Genomic DNA, 21,435 nt, shown 5'->3' with positions numbered 1-21,435 from the left:
ATAGAGGAAGGTACTCTTGGGTGTTTACAAGTCTCTACTAGGGGTTTTATAGCTGCGTTTGTTATACTATGTGGTCTTGAAAAGGGAGCCTGCCAGAAGTGCCCTGCCTCATGGTCCCAGTTAACTTTTGGGCTAGTTATCCCTAAACATAGAATGCTGTTGCCATCACCTTCATTTTTGCCATTACCACTTTCCCTCAATTCCTTGGCTTCCTTGATGGACCATGTGGCTCTCTTCCTTCCACTTCTCCATAATCATAGTAAACAGATATGAAAGCAGGATTTGCTAAAAAGAAATTGTGCTTCAGGAGGACGGTATTGCCTGAGAATTCTCCCCTCTATGGATAGCTACATCCCCAAATTATCGAACTTGGGAGCATGCAAGAAGTAATCCCAATGCCCATGCTACCAAGTAGATCTCCCTTTTCTCTTTAAAAATCTGGAATCTTTTTCTTCCCTCTCCAAGAATCTAATATTACTCATGAAATCTCTTTTCCTTTATCCAGCACATTGAAAGTCAAGAACTCTGTTGGATCATATGTGTGAGAATATGTGCAATTTTCATGGATCTATTGCCCCAATGTTAATATTAGTTGTTCCTGGAGGTGAGGGAAGCTTGTACATGTATGAGACTTCCCCTACTCTCTCAAGTACCTAGATCCATGGGGATATTTCACTTTCTTGAGATTTCTTTGTAAAAGGTGGAAAAGGGTAAATCTTTGCAACGGATCCCTTTTTCATAGGCACAAAAAGAGGCCAATCTGATGGTACTGGCAGGGTGCTAAGAAAGCCCACAAAATTTCCTTAATTACTGCTAACTGAAATTCTACCATTAGATACTCATTACTTGAGGTCCTTAGAGTTTACCTATTACAAACCTAGCAGTCTCACTACTGGACATACACCCCTGAGGAGGTAAAAGATAGATAGAAAAGTCCTATACATACCAAACTATTGAGAGCAGAATTTTTTGTAGTAGCAAAGAACTGGCTACGATGGGGTACCCATCGATTGGGGGAATGGCTGGACAAGCTGTAATATAACAATATTACACAGGAAGGAAGAAATAATGAATATAAGGGATTCAGAAAATATAAGGAGGATTTATAAGAACTGAAATAGAATGAGGTAATCACACCCAGAAGAATAATGTACAGTGATTCTAACAATGCAAATGAAAAGACCACTAAGGAAACTGAACTCTGAGTATTTGTAGTGATCAGTATTGGAACACAGAATGAAATAGTCCTTCTTCTTGGTGAAGGGGGGAGGTGCAGAGGCAGATTGTTGCATATGTTGTCAAACTTGGTCATTCTATTAGTTGTATTTGTTGAACTGTTTTAAGGGAGGGTTCAGTGCTGGGGAAGGAGTACCAATACATCTTTGCAAAATTCTAAAAGTAAAAGTACCCAGTGAAGATGCCTCAAATATAGCTTGGAAGATGTGTAAACATGTTATAGGGAATGATGACAGCTAGCTGGAAGGGAGACCCGGCAGCAGTGTGGTATGAGCCCAATGGGAAGGCAGGCACTGGGAAGGAAGAGAATACTAAAAAGGGAGATGGAAACTTACCAAGGACAAATTTCTCCTACTTCTTAGTGGTTTTGCTGAGAGCAATCTTGTGTAAAGGTGAACTTCAGTCCAAACCCATACATATTATCACAAATAACAAATGGGCCATCTCTTTCAATGAGCTGTAACTGTATATGAAGAAACTCATAGACGGTACCCATCCAACTAGTTGCATGCACAATGAGTCAAGAAATGCGTCCGGTTCTATATACCTATTATACCTATACTAACATCATCTCACTGACGGAGAAAAGTTTTGAATGAATGCACTATAGGTTTTATTTTTATTGTATAATGAGATAAAATGTGAGATAATAGCCTGTACGAAATTTCAGTATGAAATACTGAACTTTTAAAAGGCCATCCTACACAGTAACTATCAACTGTCTTCCCAATGATATTTCTATAGACTAGAATAGGATCACAGATTTGGAGGTGGAAGGGACCTTCAAGGTCATTCAGTCGAACTACCTCATTTTGAAGAAGAGACACTGATGCCCAGAGGGGTGGAGTGATTTGTGTGATAACTAACCTGTTATTAATAACTAGAGACAAATATCACACTTGCATGCTCCCCAATTAGGGTTGCATTTCTAGATTAGACTTAGAAGTTAACTATTGGGAAAGTCTTATGCTTCATGGAAATCATTGCTGATTCACAGAGCACTTATCTTCAAGAGTCCCCCTGTTGGCCACTTAGAGTAATTAACATCAGAGTGTGGCGAAGCATAGCTTAGTTTATATAGCATAGTTTAATTAAATAAAAATAAGTGCTTGAGGACTGCATTAAAAGCTTTTCTCAGATCACTGCTTCTGATCATTTTAATGAATGTAGACTGTAACATGTTACCACAAAGAATCGAACAAGAACAATGAAGTAAAGGATATTCTTGGTGAAATGTATGATAGGAAAAAGAGGCATGTCAGTCTTATGGCTAAAATTGTACCTAAGGGGGGGACAACCAGAACTTTTCCCCAAGGTGTGGAAATTTAGAGGGTGTAAACAATACTTGTATTTCTTCAGCTGGTTAAAACAACTCCCAATTAGTAAGAATAATTGATTTAAATATGAAGCTATAAGATATATGTCTTCTTTCTCCTCCTACCCCTTGTTTTACTCAGCAGACTTTAAACGTCCCACTGTGGGACTAGTTTTCATGGTCTCTTTCTCCCTTTAATGAAATGATGCCCTGTATTCCCCCCACCAACATCTGCAACAACTGCTTCCCCCAATTTCAAAATTTCCTGCTTATTGTCATACAATGAGATAGCTGGTGATACAGTGATATTGTCGGTGATCTCGTAGATAGAGCTCTGGGCCTGGAGTCAACAATTTTAGATTTGCTCTCAGACCCTTAATAACTTTGTGACCCTGGGCAAGTTACTAAACCTCTGTTTGCCTCAGTTTTCTTGGCTATAAAATGGGGATAATAATAGCACCTACCTCCCAGGTTGTTGTGCAGATTAAATGAGATATTATCTGTAAAAAAAACACTTAGCATAGAGCCTGGCACATAATAGATTCTATAAATGCTATTCCCTTCACATTCCCTACCGTTTTGCCCCTAAGTGTACTGAAAATAAGAGATAGCTGACAGCAAACCTCTGGCTCCACTGGTATTTATGCAATATACGAATCTATAGGGGAAGGTCCCAGCATGTTGGATTTTTTGACAACATGAACAGGAGACCCAAAGGATGGAGAGGTGTGTGTGGCTCTAGCTCTGAACCACCCAACAGAGTGCTTCTATCAGTGAGATCATTATTCCATTGAAGTATCAGTAAGTTATTGGTAGACTGCTGGCGTGTTTATTATGCAGAAGAAGTTCAGCAGGCTGTAACTCATTACTCTGCTGGTGAATGGATGCCCTGGTACCTGGGAGGTGCTTAACACAGGCTTGTCGATTGATTAAATCCTCTCTCTCCCATTGACTACATTTACATTGAATAAGCTAGTGGTTGGAATATTTCTCTACTGTAAATGAGGGTCTTTTAGAATTGTCATTCAAACTCAGGATCCTAGAGAAGTCACTGCCTTGGTACAATTTTTTGTGAATGTCTTCGTGTATGTGTGTGTGTGTGTGTGTGTGCGCGCGCGCACACACACACTTGCACATCCACGTGCACATGGTGAGTTACTAGACTTTAATAATTCATTCTTCTTGAACCGTTGCTTGAGAACCTTGGCCAGACTTTTCTACTCCCAGCCTGTCTCAGAATCAAACCATGCGAATAACTACTTGAGGTCTACCAAGACTCTCCTGGGCCTTGAGCACTACAGAAATGGCCACTCTGAAATTTCAACATAAACACCTATAGAAAGGGCAATGGATTGCCGCATAAATATGAGGGTTTCTCCATGTAGATTAATGGAGGGTTTACAGGATCCTTGATTGGTTGACTTTGTCTATTTTTAAAAGTTTTCATTAATTCCAATTATATTTTAATTGTATAGTTATTAACTATTTTGTTAATATCTTAGTTCTGAAGACATTAGCCTTTTCTCCCTCTGTAATATGTTGGCTTCTCCTCCTCCCTCTTCCTCTTCTTCCTCTTCGTCAGATAAACTTTGCCTGAGTTGAAAAACATACTATGCATAGTGCAAGAAGTTGTCTCCAGAACCTAATTGTGGTTACTCATCACAAAGTTACTTTGCGATCTTTTCAGCTATGGCTTCCCATTATGAAGTTTTGAAGGGTGCACAGCCCGAGTCCTCTAGCGCCTGCCAAGTTAATTCGTCAAATCCCCATTGCTGATATGAACAAGTCCTATATGGCATGAAGCTCATCCAATTATTAAGTTTCTTAATCAAGAAATGGTGAACCTCCTGTCTTCTGTCTCAAAGAAGCTTCACTGCTAGGAGGAAGCATGGTGTAATGGGGAAAGAAAAACCATGAGATTTAGACTCAGAAGATCTGGGTCCAAATGCCAACTCTGCCACTCACTACCTGGGTGACTTTGGGAAAGTTCCTTCATCTCCCTGGCCCTCAGTTTCCTCATCTTTAAAATGAGAGGATTCACTAGATAGCCTCAGAGGTCCCTTTTACTCTAAATTTATGATCCTATGATCAGTGATCCTGCTGCCCACACTTATGAACTGTGTGACCATGGACAAGTCACTTAAACTCTTTGAGCTGATTTTCCTATCTGCGAAATGGGGATAATGCACTTTCTTCACCAGAGTTTCTGTGAGAATTAAATGAGTATATAAAATCCTTTGAAAATCTTCACGTGTTGTGTAGATGTTGACTCTTCTTATCATTCAGATTTAATGGGGAGCCTTTCATAATTTAGACTGGAAAGGGGCAATTTTGTGGCATTATAGATAAAATATTACTCCTGGATGCAGAAAGATATGAGTTCATATTTGGTTTTAGATGCTAGCTGCACGACCCTGGGGCACTAACCTCTATGGGACTTGGTTTCCTCAGACAATAATAGCTCCTTCCTCCCACAGTTGTTATGAGGATAAAACGAGATAATAAAGCACCTTGCAAACTTTAAATATATATAGCCATATACATATAGCTATATATATATAAATTCTAGCTATTATTATTCAATGCTAGCCAGCTAAGGGACCTGAGAGATTATCTAATCCAACCTCATTTTTACAGATAGAAGAAACCAATGCACAAAAGGGTTAGGGTAAAGGAATTCTATAAAGATTTAAATCACATCTAGTAAAGTCATTTTCTGTTGCCTGTGTTTGTTTTCAACAGATGTAAGAAATTATTTTTTAAAATTCTAAACTATTGTGATGTGTATTTTTCTTTGTTTCACATCCAAAGGAGTCTCTGATCTTTGAATTGTATTGGGACAAACTGCCAAAATTTATAGTTTTGAAATACAAGAAAATGAACTCTAGAGATATCATATGATATCCACCAAGAGATTAGTTCATCCATTCCAGAATCTTTTCCCACAAAGGGCCCTTGAATGTCCCTCTCTTTTAACACTGTTCTATTTCTTAATTTTCTACTGAAATTGTTAACAAGATTTCCCCAATTTTCCCACAAAATTAGTCTTGTAAACTCAGGAATCTTTAAGATATTGAGAGCAGTGGGCTTTGGTAAATTACACTTCAATATATTACACACAGAGATTTCTTCTTGGAAACTGGGAGTATATTTATCAAGCACAGAGGATTAAAATACAGTATGTGTTGACTACTTTGGGAAAATTTTAGCTCAAAGGCAATCAAACAAAATACCATTCTTGCTTGGGGAATTAAATGCTAATACAGAAATCTTCAAAATCCATTTCTGTATCAAGAATATAAAGAGATATGTCTCAATGGGCAGATCCCAAGTCCAAGGAAATGCCTCAAAGCCCCAGGCGAGCTATGGAGTAAAAGTGAGAGAGAGTGAAAAAGAATAGAAAGGGCTATCCTAGGGGGAAAATGGCATAAGTATATTTTGCCAAGGAACTGGCATACACTTCAGTTTTTGAAGACCTCAAACTAGTCACAAGGTTAGAGATGAGCAAGTAATTACTCTATAGCCCCAAATTCTTCAGTTGTGTCTGATTCTTCATGACCCTGTTTGAGGTTTTCTTGGTAAAGATACTGGAGTGATTTGCCATTTCCTTCTCTAGTCCAGAGTGTGGGTTGATAGTAGATATAAAGACAGGCACATGGACATGTATATGTATGTGTATGTGTAAAGAAAGAGAGAGAGATCCCATAAGCACACACTTTGTGTCAAGCACTATGTTAAGTATTGAAATTACAAATATAAACAATCAAAATAGCCCCTGACCTCAAGGAGCTTATATTCTAATGGGGAGCTGGAAAGCACGATGGAGTGGTAGGCTATGTGCCCCTGCATGGTTTGAGGCACCTAGCACAGCACCTGGAATGTAGTAGGTGCTTGTTGACTTGAGTTAACTTGACTGATGGCCAAAAAGCTAAGAGGAGGCCTAGGTCCAAGAAAGATAAAATAAAAGTTCACATATGCAAACCCAGGGTGATTCTTGGTGCTTGATTTCCAGAGGGAAGGAGAAGAGGAGATGGGGATGGTGGCTGTCTCTTCTCTATTCTTATTCTTGTGACTATTATCCAGCCTGGGCAAGATCGCACACAAGTGTATGCTAAGGATACACACACACACACACACACACACACACACACTCTTAACCTCTTGAATTAGGCTGAATTAAAGGTCACAGAATTCTCTTTGTTCATCTTGCGATGTTACTGCAGAGAAGGTAGAGATAGAGTAGCAGAAGGTGTAATGGTGGCCTACCCTTTACTTCAACTCCCTACTCTGGTCTGTTTTGTCCTTCCAGCTCCTATATGTGACCTGATTGCACTTTCCCACATTCCTTCCATGTTAAAACTATGGTCCATCACTTTTGGAGTACACACACTGTACCATGTTACTCAAGGACAAGAGCAACAAAACCCCAATTTCCCTATTATTAACAGGAAGATGTCTCTTTTTTGTTTGTTAGGATTGTGTTGTATTGTGTGTGTTTTTAATTGACAACTTTCATTCATTTCATAACATACTCTCCCCATTTTTCACTGTCCAATGAGCCTTCCCGTATAATAAATTCTGCAAAACCAACAGACATTTGGTTCATGTCTGATAGTATGTGCAACATTCCATACCCCATTCACTCAGTGAGTGAGCTTGACTTCAACTCCTTTGATAAAGCGATGGCTGGTGAATATCTGGAAAGGGGAAAAATGATCACTAAGAGCTTGCCTGGCTGCATTTCCTTTATTTGACAGGATTGTGACTTATACGACTAGCAGGCAAGGGTTAATATTGTGAATATAGTTTACTTAGATCAGGGGTGGAGAACCTGCAGCCTCAAGTTCACACGTGGCCCTCTAGGTCCTCGAGTGTGGCCCAAGGGCCAAGGATTTGTTCTGTAAAACATGGATTCAGTCAAAGGGCCACACTTGAGGATCCCTAGAGGGCCATGTGTGGCCTTGGGGCCCCAGGTTCCCCACCCCCAACCTAGCAAGACTTTTGAGAAAGTAACTCATACTATGGGGAGCGGGGCGGGAATGAAGACACAGTAATTAGATGAGATGAAAAGTTCTTAACTTTTTTATGTCCCAGACCCCTTTGGCAGTCTGGTGAAGACAATGGACCCTTCTCAGAATAATTTTTCCTTACCTCTGTTCATGATTGAAGGAAGTGGTATAATAGTGCTAATACTGACATAACTTTTCGCATTCCAAGTTCACAACTGCCCAGAAATTTGTTCATGGATTCTTTGGAGGTCCGTGTACTCCGGATTGAGAATATCTGACTTAAATGGCTCCTTAACTGGTTAGATGATTGAACTCAGACAGTAGCTATTAATGGTTCAAGGTCACCATGGTAGCGGGTCTCCGGTAGAATAGCCCAGGGATTTGTCCTTGACCCTGAGCTGTTTAACATTTTTTTGTAAATGACTTGGATAAAGGTAGAGATGTCACACATCAAATATTTGTAGATGACGCAAAGCTGAAAGGGACAGCTAACCCATCAGATGTTAGAGGCAGTATCCCAAATCTGACAAGCTTAGAGTATGGGGTTGAATCTAGTAAGATGAAATTCAGTAGTGATAAAGTTTAAGTCATATTTGGCTATAGAAAAAAGAAAATAATGAACAGCTTCACAAGTACCGCATAGGGGAGGCATAGCTAAATTTTAGTTATTCTGAAAAAGATCTAGGACTTTTAGTGAACTGTCATGTGACAGGCCAAACAGCCGATGCAATCTTGGTCTGCATTAAGAGAGGCATCACTTCTAGAAAAATGGAGGTGCTAGTCTATTGTGCTCTGTTTTCAGAACTCATCTGGAATACGGTGTTGAGGTTCAAGAAGGATATTGATAATTTAAGAGAATGTCCAGAAGAGGGCAACCAGTATGGTGAAGTGCCTTTAGTCCGTGTCATATGAGGACTGGTCGAAGGAACTGGACATATTTACCCTCAAGAGGCATATGACACCCATGTTCAACTATATGAATAGATTTAGACTTTTTCTGTTTAACCCCAGAAAGCAGAACCCAGACTAATAGGGGGAAGTTTCAAAGAAAATTTAAGTTTGATGTCAGGTAAAACTTCACTAGAGCTGTCCAAAAGAAGAATGATCTCCTTGAGAGGTGGTAAGATATCTCTCCCTGGATGTCTTGAAGCAAAGATTGGATGACCACTTAGTGGGTATGGTATAATGGATATCTCACTGGTGTAGAGTCCGTACTAGATGGCCATTGAGGTGTCTCCCAACTTTCAATTCTTTAATTCTGCCAACCAGTCCCCCACTTCTCTTAGGAAGTTGAGGAGAAATATTTTTCCCATCTCTCCTTTGAGGCCAACATTGATAATTATAATTACACAGTATTCAGTTTCATTTTGTTGTTCTTTCCACTTATATTGTCATAATCATTGCATAGATTATTTCTGAGGCTTGCTCACTTCATGCTATTCCCATGTGAATTATTTTTTTCTTTTTTTCATTTTTATGTCAATAATATTCCATTAAATTCATGCCCCTGGTTGGTTTAGCTCAGGGGTGGGGAACCTGTGGCCTTGAGGCCATATGTGGCCCTCTAGGTCCTCATGTGCAGCCTTTTGACTGAATCCAAGTTTTACAGAGCAAATCATTTTATTAAGGGGATTCGTTCTGTGAAGTTTAGCTATTTTCCAATCCAATAGCCAGCTAGCTAGGTGGCATGGTAAATAGAACTGTGGATTTGAGTTCACATCCTGCCTCAGATACTTACTAGCTAGGTGACCCTGGGTAAGTCCGTTAACCCCAGTTACTTTTGCTAACATCTTCTTCTCAGTATTGTGAGAATCAACTCACATAACTTGTGTTTAAGCACTTTGAAAGCCTTTTTAAAGAGTGATACATGCTGGCTGTTACAATGATAACTTTGTCACTAGTTCTTTTATACTACCATCCAAAAAAAGTGTTGTAATGAATGAATATTTGGTATACTTGGGGTCTTTCTTTTTATCCTTGACCTGCTTGGGATTTAGGCCCAGATGTAGGATTTCTATATCAAAGGTTATGTACATTTTAGTCACTTTTAGAATGAATCCAAATTAGAAAGCTGTCTGCCATTCAGTCCCATGCTCACCCAGCCTAATATATTCCAGATAATTCTTGCTAGAATATAATCTAATTTGTTTATTACTTTTTGTATGAGACAATGCTTTTAAAAGTGTAGAGAACTCCCAATGTCAAAATGGCCTCTATTGATACAGGTCAATGACTCAGCTATAATTACTGTCTAAGAGAGTTACCTGGGACATTAAACAATTAAATTACTTAGCCAGTGTGTTTCAGAGGCAGAATTTGTACCTAGATATTCCTGAATTTAAAGCTACCACTCTGTCCCATGATATAATGGGAAAAGTATTGCCTCTGGAGTCAGAGGACTTGGATTCAAATCCTGCCTTTAATGCTGACTTGTGCATCCATCTCTGGTCACTTGGCTTCCCTGGGAGTCAGTACTTCACTATAAAATAAAGCCATTAGACCACATTGCCCCTAAGATCCTTTCCAGCTCTATATCTATGACACTGTGACCACCATATGCCACCTTTCTAACATTTTCAGTGCTTGTATGACATGAGTCTTCCATATAAACAAGTCAATCATCCAAATATTTTTTTTCCAATATAACCCATTTTTTTTCTTCTCTTGAAATCAAAGCCCTAATTCCCATCTTTGATGAAAGTGCCCAACTTCTTCTGATAGTCAGGGGAATGAAAGATAAATAAATAAAAGTCAAAGCTCATCTTATTTTGTTGCCCATTTTGTCACCATCAGATTTCTCCTCAATTGAGTTGCTATATTCTCTTTCAGCTTTGGGTCCAGACTTCTCCAGAACCCTCTTGAAAAGAATGACACTTGTTAAAGTGGGAGGTGAAGTTGTCATTGAGTGTAAACCAAAGGCTTCCCCTCGGCCTGTCAACACGTGGAAAAAAGGGAAGGAGATCGTAAGAGAAAATGAACGGTAATGTGCAAAAGTCACTCTTCCTTTTATATGCTTTGAAAACAAAAGCTTAGTTGGAAATGAAGAACTTTCTGGTTCAAATGAAGCTACCAACTGTAGTAACAGATATTTGAAACAGAAGAGCACGTTGGTAAAACTAACTTGAGAGCAGGGTTTTTAAACATTTTTTGGAAGTCTGGCCAAGCTTAAGAACCCATTGCAGAAAAATGTTTTTAAATTTATAAAATAAATTACATAGTATTTACAAAGGAAATAAATTATACAGAGGAAATACAAATGCATTTTTCCCATTCAAGTTCACAGAGACCCTAAAATCTCTCCATGGATCCCTTGGGGGTCTCCAGACCCCAGATTGACAGCATCTACCCTAGAGCAGGACTTCTTAAACTTTTTCCACTTGTGACCCCTTTTCACCTGATAAATTTTTACATGACCCCAGGGAAAAAAGATATATAAATTAGGCATACAAATCAAACATATACTGACAATAATTGATGATGAAATTTATTATAAAACAGTTCTTTGGTATACATATTATTTTAGAATTTACTAAAGATGAAAGCAAATTTGCATATTAATAGATGGATGTCCTTGTTTATTTTTACAATAGGAAAATATTAAAAGTCTTTACTTTCTCTGATTAAATTATTATATTTCTGTAAGAGCAGAAAACTTTGTATGTACAGTAAAAACACTGTAATTCATGACATACAATAGTCTCAAGTCTGAGACAAGGTGGTTCTGGCAGTGTTTGTTGGTCTCCTGTAGTATGATGGCATGCATGGTGCAAAGTGCCCATGTTGTGTTCAGAACCTAGGCTGTAGAAGCTGCACAATGCAACAAGGGCAAGCACTGCCAGAAACACCCCAGATTCATCATGCATTTGATTTTTAACTAATTTTTGGTTGTTGCACGTTCAGAAACCTTTATTGTTGCCGAATTTTTCACCACCCCCACATTCAGTTACACAACCCCATATGGGATCACAACCCACATTTTAAGCAGCACTGCTATAGAGTGAGGCTGGATGCAGTGGAAAGAATGCAAGATTTGGGTTCACAGAATATGGGTTGGAATCCTGGTTCTGCTGAATTCCTGTGACCTTGGGAAACTCATCCATCATCAATCATGGATCTATTGGCTTCGGTTTTCTTATCTGTAAAATGAAAGGGGTTGGAGTGCATACCCTCACTAAGGGACCTTTTGGCTCTAGATCTATTATCATAAACTCAGTATTTTCCAACCCAAATAGCCCTGAGCACTATCCAAATTCTCTACCATAGGCAGGGCCCTCACTGAACCACAGACAAAGCACAGCTCAGGAGATGGGTTCCCAGAGCTGAGAAAAAGAAAGGAGGAAGGGTAGGAGAAGGAGGAGAAAAAGAATTTCTTGAAAAGGAAAATGCATCAGTTTTTTTTTAAGGAAGATGAGTTGTTTTCATTGTTGTTGTTTGGAAGTTTTTTATGGTTTAAGAAATAATGGCTTTTGGTAAAACTTTTGTAGACTGTTGAAAATCTACAATGGTCCATTGGCAATCTGCCAGAAAGACAGAATCTCTCTCTCTCTCTCTCTCTCTCTCTCTCTCTCTCTCTCTCTCTCTCTCTCTCTCTCTCTCTCTCTCTCTCTCTCTCTCCCTCTCTCCCTCTCTCCCTCTCTCCCCCCCCCCTCTCTCTCCCCCCCCATGTCACTAAGGGATATAATTCTATTTCCTAAAGATAAGCGAGAAAATGTAGTATATTTTCTTTCTCATACAAAATTGTTATAATACAACCTACTTTCCACACATAGCTTTCTCTTTGCAGGTTACACTTAGAATTTGGGTATATGTATGTATAACATATAATATAAATGGTATAATGGATATGAATGGAACCAAATGGCAGATATGTGTAGAACTGTTTCTTTGGCTGTCATCCCTGCAAATTATCCCATACCCTCTTTTTGCAAACTACTCAATTAGTCTGTCTGAAAATGGCAATTATTTGTGTGTCTGTATTTGTCACAGGTAAGACAGCACTTGCCATCTGGAAACATAATGATTTTGAATAGATACAAAAGGTCAACTGCTCAAGGAGGCACTGGGGAAGCCTGTAAAAATGTATACATAGCCTTTATACCTGCAACACGTTGGATTTGCGTATGCAAATTGGATAATTGCCTGTAATTTTGTTGTCCTTATTAATGGTTTCTGCAAACAAATCTGACATAGTTTACAGTTGGTGTGTTCATACATATATTAAATTCAGAGTATGTAGTCCTCCTTGATTTCTGCTGGATGAGAGGAGCCATGTAACTGCATGAACTTGGGATGGTCTAATCAAAGTCTCAGTCAAACGTGGGGGGGAGGGGGGGGCCTGGGTATCCATATTGTATTACAGCTTCTGAATTCAGTCTCAAGCCACAATATAAATTAATTCCTATAGCATGATCACTAATTACCCTTTGAAATACTCTACATTAATTCCATGGAATAAATTCTTCTGTAAATTTAATTGGTTGTTACATCAATTTGACTTCCTAAAGTACTCTAATTAGTAAGTCTCTCTATTTGGGCTGTGTAGGGTAGTAGATGGAAAGCCACTGTCTGTCAGGAAGTCAAGGGTTCAAGTCCCACATCTGATCCCTATGGACTGTGTGACCCTGGGCAAGTAAGTCACTTAACCTCAGTGCCTCCATCAACTCAAATACCATCCATTGCAGAATAGTTGCAAACTTGCATTAGCAGAGGAAGCTTTTTTTCTGTTGGAAGTTCACTACAATGATAAAAACAAAAGCAAAAAACAATGATTCAAACCAAAAAAAAGGTATATGGGTTGGGTGGGAAAGGATTGCATCTAGTAATTACCTATAACCAGTCATAACCAATCTCTCTATACGGTCCTATAATAGCAAGTGAAATGTTTGCACTTAGCATCCTGATAACAAAATTCCTCATATTACTGCAACATTTGCAAACACCCATGTGGCAAAACTGGAGCAACTCTTCATTGCCACCATCTTTCCTACCGTTTATCAACTCCATCAATATCATTAGACCCGTCGCTTCCTGTTAGTAGTTTGTTCTTAACAACACAGCATCTCAGCCATTGACTCTCCTCCCTTCTAACCCAAAGAGTCTTAAACAGGGAGACCATATGTAGTAGACCAGAACAGGGCTGAAATAGTTGAGACCAAGGGAAAGATGTAAGCTATTATCATTGTGGTCATTGTCATTTTCTTTCACTTCTCAGGGGAATGGAAATCTTTGTACCTTTTTTAAGAAAAAAATGATGGCAAATCTGAGTCAAGGCATTTAAACAAAAGCCCTCCTAATAATAATAATGATGATGATGACAATGATATGCCAAGCTAGTATTTATATAACACTTTATGTTTTGCAAAACAAATTTATAAACACTGTATTTTCAAACCTCATAACAACCCTGAGACTTGGGCACTTTTATTATTCCTTATTTTACAGATGAAGAAACTAAGGCAGACAGTGATTAAGTGACTTGCCCAGGGTCATAAAACTAGTAAGTGTCTGAGGCTGGATTTGAACTCTGGTCTTCCAGACTCTAGGTCCAACACCCTGTCCCCTGCACTTCCTGCCTCTAAAATAAATAAAAATGTTTACATTCAGTGATTGAAGAGAGTCAAAAGGCCTGAGAAAGACTATCTAAGGATAAAATTTGTCTAAGACCATGGAAAGTTAAGTTTGGTTTGGGGGTAGCCATGTCAGCATTTGAGAGGATATTTCAAAATGCAAAGGTATATTTTTATCCTTTTGTATTGATATCTCTTCATATTTTCAGTATCTCTGAAACGCGAAATATCTGTATAAGGTTAAATATTCTGAGGTTTTTTTTTTCTTATGCCTTTGAAATTGATCTTAAAGAAGAAAAATGATGTTTTGGAATCGTGTGGATGTGCTCTACTTTGCTAATAGCCTTCTTAAAACATGTTACCCAGAACTAAATATGATATTCTTGTATCCCATTTATCATAGGGGTAACCAGTTGTGACCATTTTAGTGGCGTAATCCTACTCTAAGGATGAAACGTAAGGATAGGCAGTGTGGCATAGTGGATGATGTTCTGGATTTAAAGTTAGGAACGTCCAGCTCCAAGTCCCTCCTCCAACACATACCAATTGTATGACCATGAGCAAGTCATTTTCTATGAACTTCTTACCCTAGGACTCTTGTCATAGATGAGAGTTTCTTCACAGCGCTGACAAAGTTCTCTTCTGTTGCAACAATTCAGCTAGCAGCTGCTGTAGGGGTGAAAAACCAACACAAGCCCAACAACAAGAATGCTGCCAGCACAGGTTCTTTTGATCTGCTTTACTAAGGAAAGTAGCATTAAGGGGCTAACAATCTTATTTCAATCCAACGTACAAATATCATTCACTTAGTTCAGGGGGAAAAGCCAGCACCCTGAACTTCAGAGCAAACACAAACAAATTACAAACATCAACAGACAGACCTTGTCTGATTCAAATCTCAATGCATAGTTACCAGGGTTTAACAAAGTCCCAAATCTGGGTTTACAAGCTGGGGGGCTCTTAACAGCTGCCCAGAGTCTCTCCCAGTCACATGCCACTCTTCCAGTGAGTGAGAGCCCCAAGCAGGTGGCTCTGTTCTCTCTTTTTATACAGTCTTTGGACATCATCAACCATCATCTGAGGGACCAGAATTTAGGTATATGCTATTTGCTCTGGTCTTAGCAACTCCCTTAGGGCCCTGAGGGCTTCAGGCCTACTTAGGCTTAGCACCTAGTAGTTGGGGGTTTAGGCCTGGGTCTTTGCACCTAGTGAGGCCCAGTCAAAGAGACTTAATTAATTTATCTTTCTAAAACAGTAAAAAAAAGTCCGAACTTAATTGATATTACATCTTCTTGATAAATTGTTCATCCCTCACCTTATCCTGGCCTATTTGCTGTTTCTCCAATACAACACTTCATCTTTCCCATCTCCATGTCTTTTCACAGACTATGCTAGCCTATAAGGCCTTGCACCTGCATCTCCTCCCTCAGTTTCTCTGGCTTCCTTCAAGACTCAGGTCAAATTCTGATTTCATCAGGAGGCCTTTTTCGTCTACTGACATCTCCTCTCAAGTTACCTTCCAGCAAGGCTGCATTTCTCATATAGATGGATAGACAGAGAGACAGAGAGATAGATACATAGAGATATATACATATAGATAGATATATAGATCTCTATAGATAGATATAGATGTATACATACATAGATAGATATACATATACAGATAGTTATAGATATAGATTATATATAACTGTTTATCGAAATATTGTTTTTTCATTCAAATATAAGCACCTTGAGGACAAGGATTGTTCTTAACTTTCTTTGTAACCCTGAAACTTAGTAAATTTCCTGAAATATAGTAACAGCGTAATAAATGCTTGCTTAATGACTGACTGATTGACCGTAGGTGAGTTAATGAACTTTCCTGGGCCTCAAATAACTGTCTAAGATTATTAGTTATAGATAACTATGATAAACTGAAAAAAAATGTTTAGGCACTTTTCTTCGTTGGTCAGTAATGCTGGAGAAATGAATGAGAGTTTATTCTGTTTGACTTAGCATAACTACAGGTTTATTTAGAATTTTTGTAGTTCCTAATGACAGCTAGGTGGCACAGTGCATAAAGTACCAGGCCTGAAGTCATTTACTGAAATACTTACTAGCTGTGTGACCCTGGGCAAGTCACTTAATACTGTTTGGCTCAGTTTCCTCATCTATAAAATGAAGCAGAGAAGGAAATGGCAAACCAATACAGTATCTTTGCCAAGAAATCCCCAAATTGGGTCAAGAAGGGTGGACATGACTGGACAATGTAATTTAGATGGCATTTTCACATATCTCATTCAGTCTGCTGTGAGGCAGATTTTGGGTTGATATTCATTCAGCAAGCATTATTTAAGCTCTTTTGTATAAGGCTTTATGTTAGGTACTGAGGATTAAAAAGAAATAAAGAATATATACCTTCCCCTCAAGGAAGTACTGCTTGGGGAGAGGAATCTTACAATATTTACACATATGAATAAGTATAAGATGATTTGAAAAGGGAGAGGACCTGACTAGCTAGCAGATTCAGGAAAAGTTTCCTGTCAGAGCTAATGTTTTAGCTGAGCCTTGAAGGAAGGTAAGGAAAGTAGGAGGTGGAATGAGGAGGGAGGCAGAAAGATGAGGAGGAGGGTGCTGAGTTCAGGGCATAGTGAGTGAGGTCAGTTTGTCTGTATCATAGAACATGTGGGGACAAAAGTGAACTCAGTCTAGAAAGGCAGGTTGGAGCCAGACAGCAAAGGCCTTTATGTCCCAAGCTAAGGAGTCTGTATTTTATTCACTGAAGATTTTCAAGCAGGGAAATGACATGGTCAGACCTTTGCTTTAAGAAGATTATTTTGGCACACACATAAAGGATGGATCAGAGAGGGGAGAAACTGGAAGCAGGATTAACGGATAACATCCTAATGTAACTGTAATTTATTAATAGAAGCTAAATTTAGCCACTTCCTGTTTCTGAAAAGAAATTCTGACCTATAAATAGCATTTAATTTGGAAGAGATTTCAATATAATTATATTTCCCAGCCCTCCCAGACTAAGAAACATAGGTCAAGTTTCAGGGCATGGGATCAATTTTGAAACCACATTTTTTAAAAAAGCATTCTTATTCTTAGGACTTTGAGACCAAACTGAAATCCATATTTTTTGAGGTTTGCCTGGCACCACCAACAGCATAATCAGATTTCATCTGACACACTGTGAAGAGATCATTTCAACTCAAAGGGGAATAAAAATCACATTCATGTGTCAGTTGTCTGGGATGCGGAGAGTTTTGCTTTGGAGATGCAATTGTATTGTGTCGCTAATTTGAATCTCTTCCCAAAGGCTTTTAGTTCAAAGTGTTTGTGGAGTAGAGAGGTGGAATCTGGGCACCGGGGCCGCTGAGACCTGCGTTACATAGAATTCCGGTCTGGATACACCTGTGGTCTGGGAGGCGATGGAAACACGATGCCCAGCAGGCCCATCCTGGGGTGGAAAGAGGGTTCATTGCTCCAGGCCCCCTGCTTTTCTTCCAGAGGCAGAGTGGCTCTGGATGTGAGGCTTAATGAGAAACCTGCCCTCAGGATATCTCTTACTATTGCTGGAGAGCTGTACAAGGATGTTATTAGGAATTCTGCCCTGGGGAACAATTATGTTATTGCAATAATTAGAGGCAGTTCATCTCCATAATAATGGAAATCCTGCCTGGGAGGCAAAGCAACATCAAGGAAATGCTAGTATCACTGCTCTGGATATAAATCTGTTACCCTGCATATTGGTCGTACTCTATCATTTTAATTTTCCTTGTTCAGCACTAGGGATGGGGGTGGGGAGGGGAGACAGCGGTTACAGGAGCACTCTAACTTTGCACCTGCAACTTTCGACAATGTGCCCTCTCTCATTTGTATGTCCTGTACTGGTGGATAAGAATTGGACGTGGAGTTAGGATTTCTTTACGTATAGTGGACTGTTTTCTAATGCTGTCTCTGATGCTTACCGTTGGTACAGTGCTGGACCCATCACTTAACTGGCCTGAGCTTTAATTTCTTCCTCATCTGTAAAATAGGAATAAAGCCATGTGTTAATGTCTATCTCAGAGAGGTTTTGTGAGGTTTGAATTCAATAATGGTATATAAAGCACTTTGCAAAAGGTACCTTTCAAAGCAGGGATGGGGAACCCAGAATTACAGGGTCTTTATTAAAGCTTAAAACTTCACTGAGGTTTCTGGGACACACTGTGTAAATATCCATTACAATGCTGAGGAGGAGGAGTGGGGGGAGGAGGGGAGAAGGAGGAGGGGGAGAGGGAGGAAGAGGAGGAGGGGAAGTCTGAGGAGGAGGGAGAGAGGGAGGAGGAGGGGGCTGCAGGGAGGAAAAGGAGGGGGAAGAAAAGGAGAGAGAGGGGAGAAAGAAGAGGAGGGGAAGTCTGATGAGGAGGGAGAGAAGGAGGAGGAGGAGGATAGGAGGAGGGGGAGGAGGAGGGGGGGAGGAAGAGGAAGAGGGGAAGTCCAAGGAAGAGGGAGAGAGGGAGGAGGAGGATAGGAGGAGGAGGAGGAGGAGGAAGAAGAGGAGGAAGAGGAGGAGGGGAAGTCTAAGGAGGAGGGAGAGAGGGAGGAGCAGGGAGGTAGGAGGAAGGGGAGGAGGAGCAGGGGGAAGAGGAAGGAGAGGAGGAGGAGAGGAAGGAAAATGAGGAGGAGGAGGTGGAGGAGGGAGAGGAGGAGGAAGAGGAGGAGGAGGAGGAGTATAGCCAGAGCTCAAGCATACCCTGGAGGCAGTACTACTTAGAATTCTTTGGTTCTGGCGCTGGATCATCTATCAGTGGAGGATCTAGTTAAGAACATAGGGTTTTAGGTTTAGATCTAGAAGGGACAATGTTGTGGTTTAGTCATTTCAGCCCTGTCCAACTCTCTGTGACCCCATTTGGGGTTTTCTTGACAACTCATTTTCCACTTGAGAAGCTGAGGCAAACAGGGTTAAGTGACTTGCCCAGGATCACACAGCTAGGCAGTGTCTGAAGCCAGATTTGAACTCTGGAATATAAGTCCTGAACTGACTCCAAGCCCAGCATTCTATCCCCTGGGCCACTTGGCTATCCAGTAGTTTTCTACTCACTGTCTTTAGCCCTTTCCTGCACAGCCTCTCAATTTAAATTTTCTACAGGTTTGTCTTCCTAAAACGTATCTGCATCGTCATGTCTTTATTCAAAAACTTTCAGTAACTCCCTACTTGCTGCCCAGCAAATAAAGCCAAAATGCTCAGCTGGCCTCCATTAGTTGACCCAAGACTACCTTTCCAGCCTTATCCCCCCAACTCCCAAAGGAATCCTCTACTCCAGTGAGGGCTGGGCCACTCGCTAGAATAAGGACAAGTGCTTTAACTGGAATCTCCGGAAAAAGACCATTCTTCTCTTAAAAATCCATCCCTGAACCACTCATTCTTTGTCAGAATATTTATGTTCATGTATAAGAAACCTACATAAGCACCCATCACCTTAGCATCTGGGCTCTTTAGGGAAATATAAAACATACCAGTAGCAAACCCTGCATTCCCTGGCAGAGACCTAAAATAGTGTATAGAACGGCAGCCAAATTTCTCTCTCCTGTCAAATGAGTATGTACAATTAGTCTAAGTTCTGACAAGTTTCCGGAAACAAGGTTTGCTGAGCCGCCTTCTTTGCATCTTGAAGTCAGATTTTTCCTTTGCTCAGTTTTCCTTGTTTCTTTTGGAGAGAGTTTCATTCCTTCATTGCTTGGAGAACGTCGCTTCCCTCTAGCTGTGCTTTTTTTCTCTCATCACACAGGGCCCGCCTGATGCAGAGTGAAAGAAGACAGGGCTTGAAGCTGAGAAAATAGGCCTGGCAACGTAGACTATAGGAGGCAGTCTGTGATCATTTACTTCTTGAAAATTCTGAAGTAGGGTCAAAGGGGAGCATGGTGGGGATGGCAACAAGGCCTGGACATCTACCAGCTAAAGTTCTGGGATCTCCTGGTGGGTCCTACTGGTAGGTCCTATCTATTGCTTGGCCATCTCTGGTTCCCATGAATTAAATTAAGTGGTTAATTTTCACATCTCTATTTCATGGGATCATAGATTTAGAGCTAGAAGGGACCTTAGATACTAATGTGTCTGCTTCATTTTATGGATGAAAAAATTGAGAGACTAAGAGGTTAAGTGACTTGTCCAGGGTGACATTTCTAGAGTGTGAGGAGAGATTTGAACCCAGGTGTTCCTCACTCAAATTCCAATACCCTCTGCACTATAAAACATTGAATTTATGAAGTGAAAAGAGTCCTGGATCTGAAGTCAGAAAACCCAAATTCTAAACTTGGTTCTAGCCCTTACTAGTTTTTCAAATTTAAAAACACATATGAATTCTCTGAGCCTCGGTCCCCATCTCTGTAAAATGGCGGGGGGAATAATACGCCGTCCAATGTCATGAGTTTGCTGTGAGAATCAAAGGAGATAATTTATTTGAAGCCTCCTAACATTATTTGAAGTGTACCTCCACAATGCTCCCACTTTAATCCATCCTTCATACCGCTGCCAAACTAAGCTCCCTTATATGTAGCATGCTATCTCCCCCTACTTGAAAATCTCAAATGGCTCCCTATCCCCTACCAAGTAAAACTCAAACACCTTTGTCTGGCATTCACCATATATCCCCATCAGACGCCCTAGAGGAAAAGGCAATGCCCCTAGCATAAGAGGACTTGTGTTCAAATCCCACCTCTAACACTACCTTTGTAAACAACAAAGCCAAGCCTTTTAACCTTTCTGGACCTCAGGTCCCTCATCTTTAAGCTAGATAGCTTCTAAGATACCTTCCAGCTTGAAATCCTGTTGATTCACAGTATAATCCCGGCACATTTAATTTAGTCTGTCCCCCAAACTAGTCTTGTACTTTCTCACCTTTGTTACTTCGATCATTTTTGCTCCCTATGCCTATAATGGCCACCTCTCCTCTTGCCTGGAACTTCCTACCCATTCTCTGAAGCCCAAATCAAATGCCAACGATGCTATGAACCCTTCCCTGAAGCTACTTTGAGGAACAATCTGCCGTTCCCTAACCCTCCTTTTATACTAGAGATTTAATATGTGTTATTCTGTATAACAGTTAAATTTATATATATATATATATATATATGTGTGTGTGTGTGTGTGTGTGTGTGTGTGTACATATGTATAATGTGTGTGTGTGTGTGTGTGTGTAGCCTTGTCTTGTGGACAGAGTCATTCAGAGCAAGGCTTCATCTTACCTCAACTTTGCATTTCCCCTAGCACCTACTGCTATGCTCTGTATGTAGTTGGCACTTAGCAAATGTCTACTGAATTATTGAATGAATCAAT

The 21,435-nt window shown here is 40.0% G+C and overlaps 1 protein-coding gene across 1 annotated transcript in view; it reads left to right on the top strand.

The window, feature by feature from the left end:
* CNTN4 (contactin 4) overlaps window positions 1-21,435 on the top strand; it is a 537,580-nt gene that overhangs the window by 365,816 nt on the left and 150,329 nt on the right. The window contains exon 10 of the mRNA XM_036739098.1: window positions 10,390-10,540. Within this exon, the coding sequence (XP_036594993.1) occupies window positions 10,390-10,540 (151 nt within the window). The remainder of the gene's footprint in view (window positions 1-10,389; window positions 10,541-21,435) is intronic.

This window comes from Trichosurus vulpecula, chromosome 9 (genome assembly GCF_011100635.1).
Source record: "Trichosurus vulpecula isolate mTriVul1 chromosome 9, mTriVul1.pri, whole genome shotgun sequence".
Classification (NCBI taxonomy): domain Eukaryota; kingdom Metazoa; phylum Chordata; class Mammalia; order Diprotodontia; family Phalangeridae; genus Trichosurus; species Trichosurus vulpecula.
Note: the sequence above shows the minus strand (reverse complement) of the source record. Positions and strands in the feature narration are given on the sequence as shown.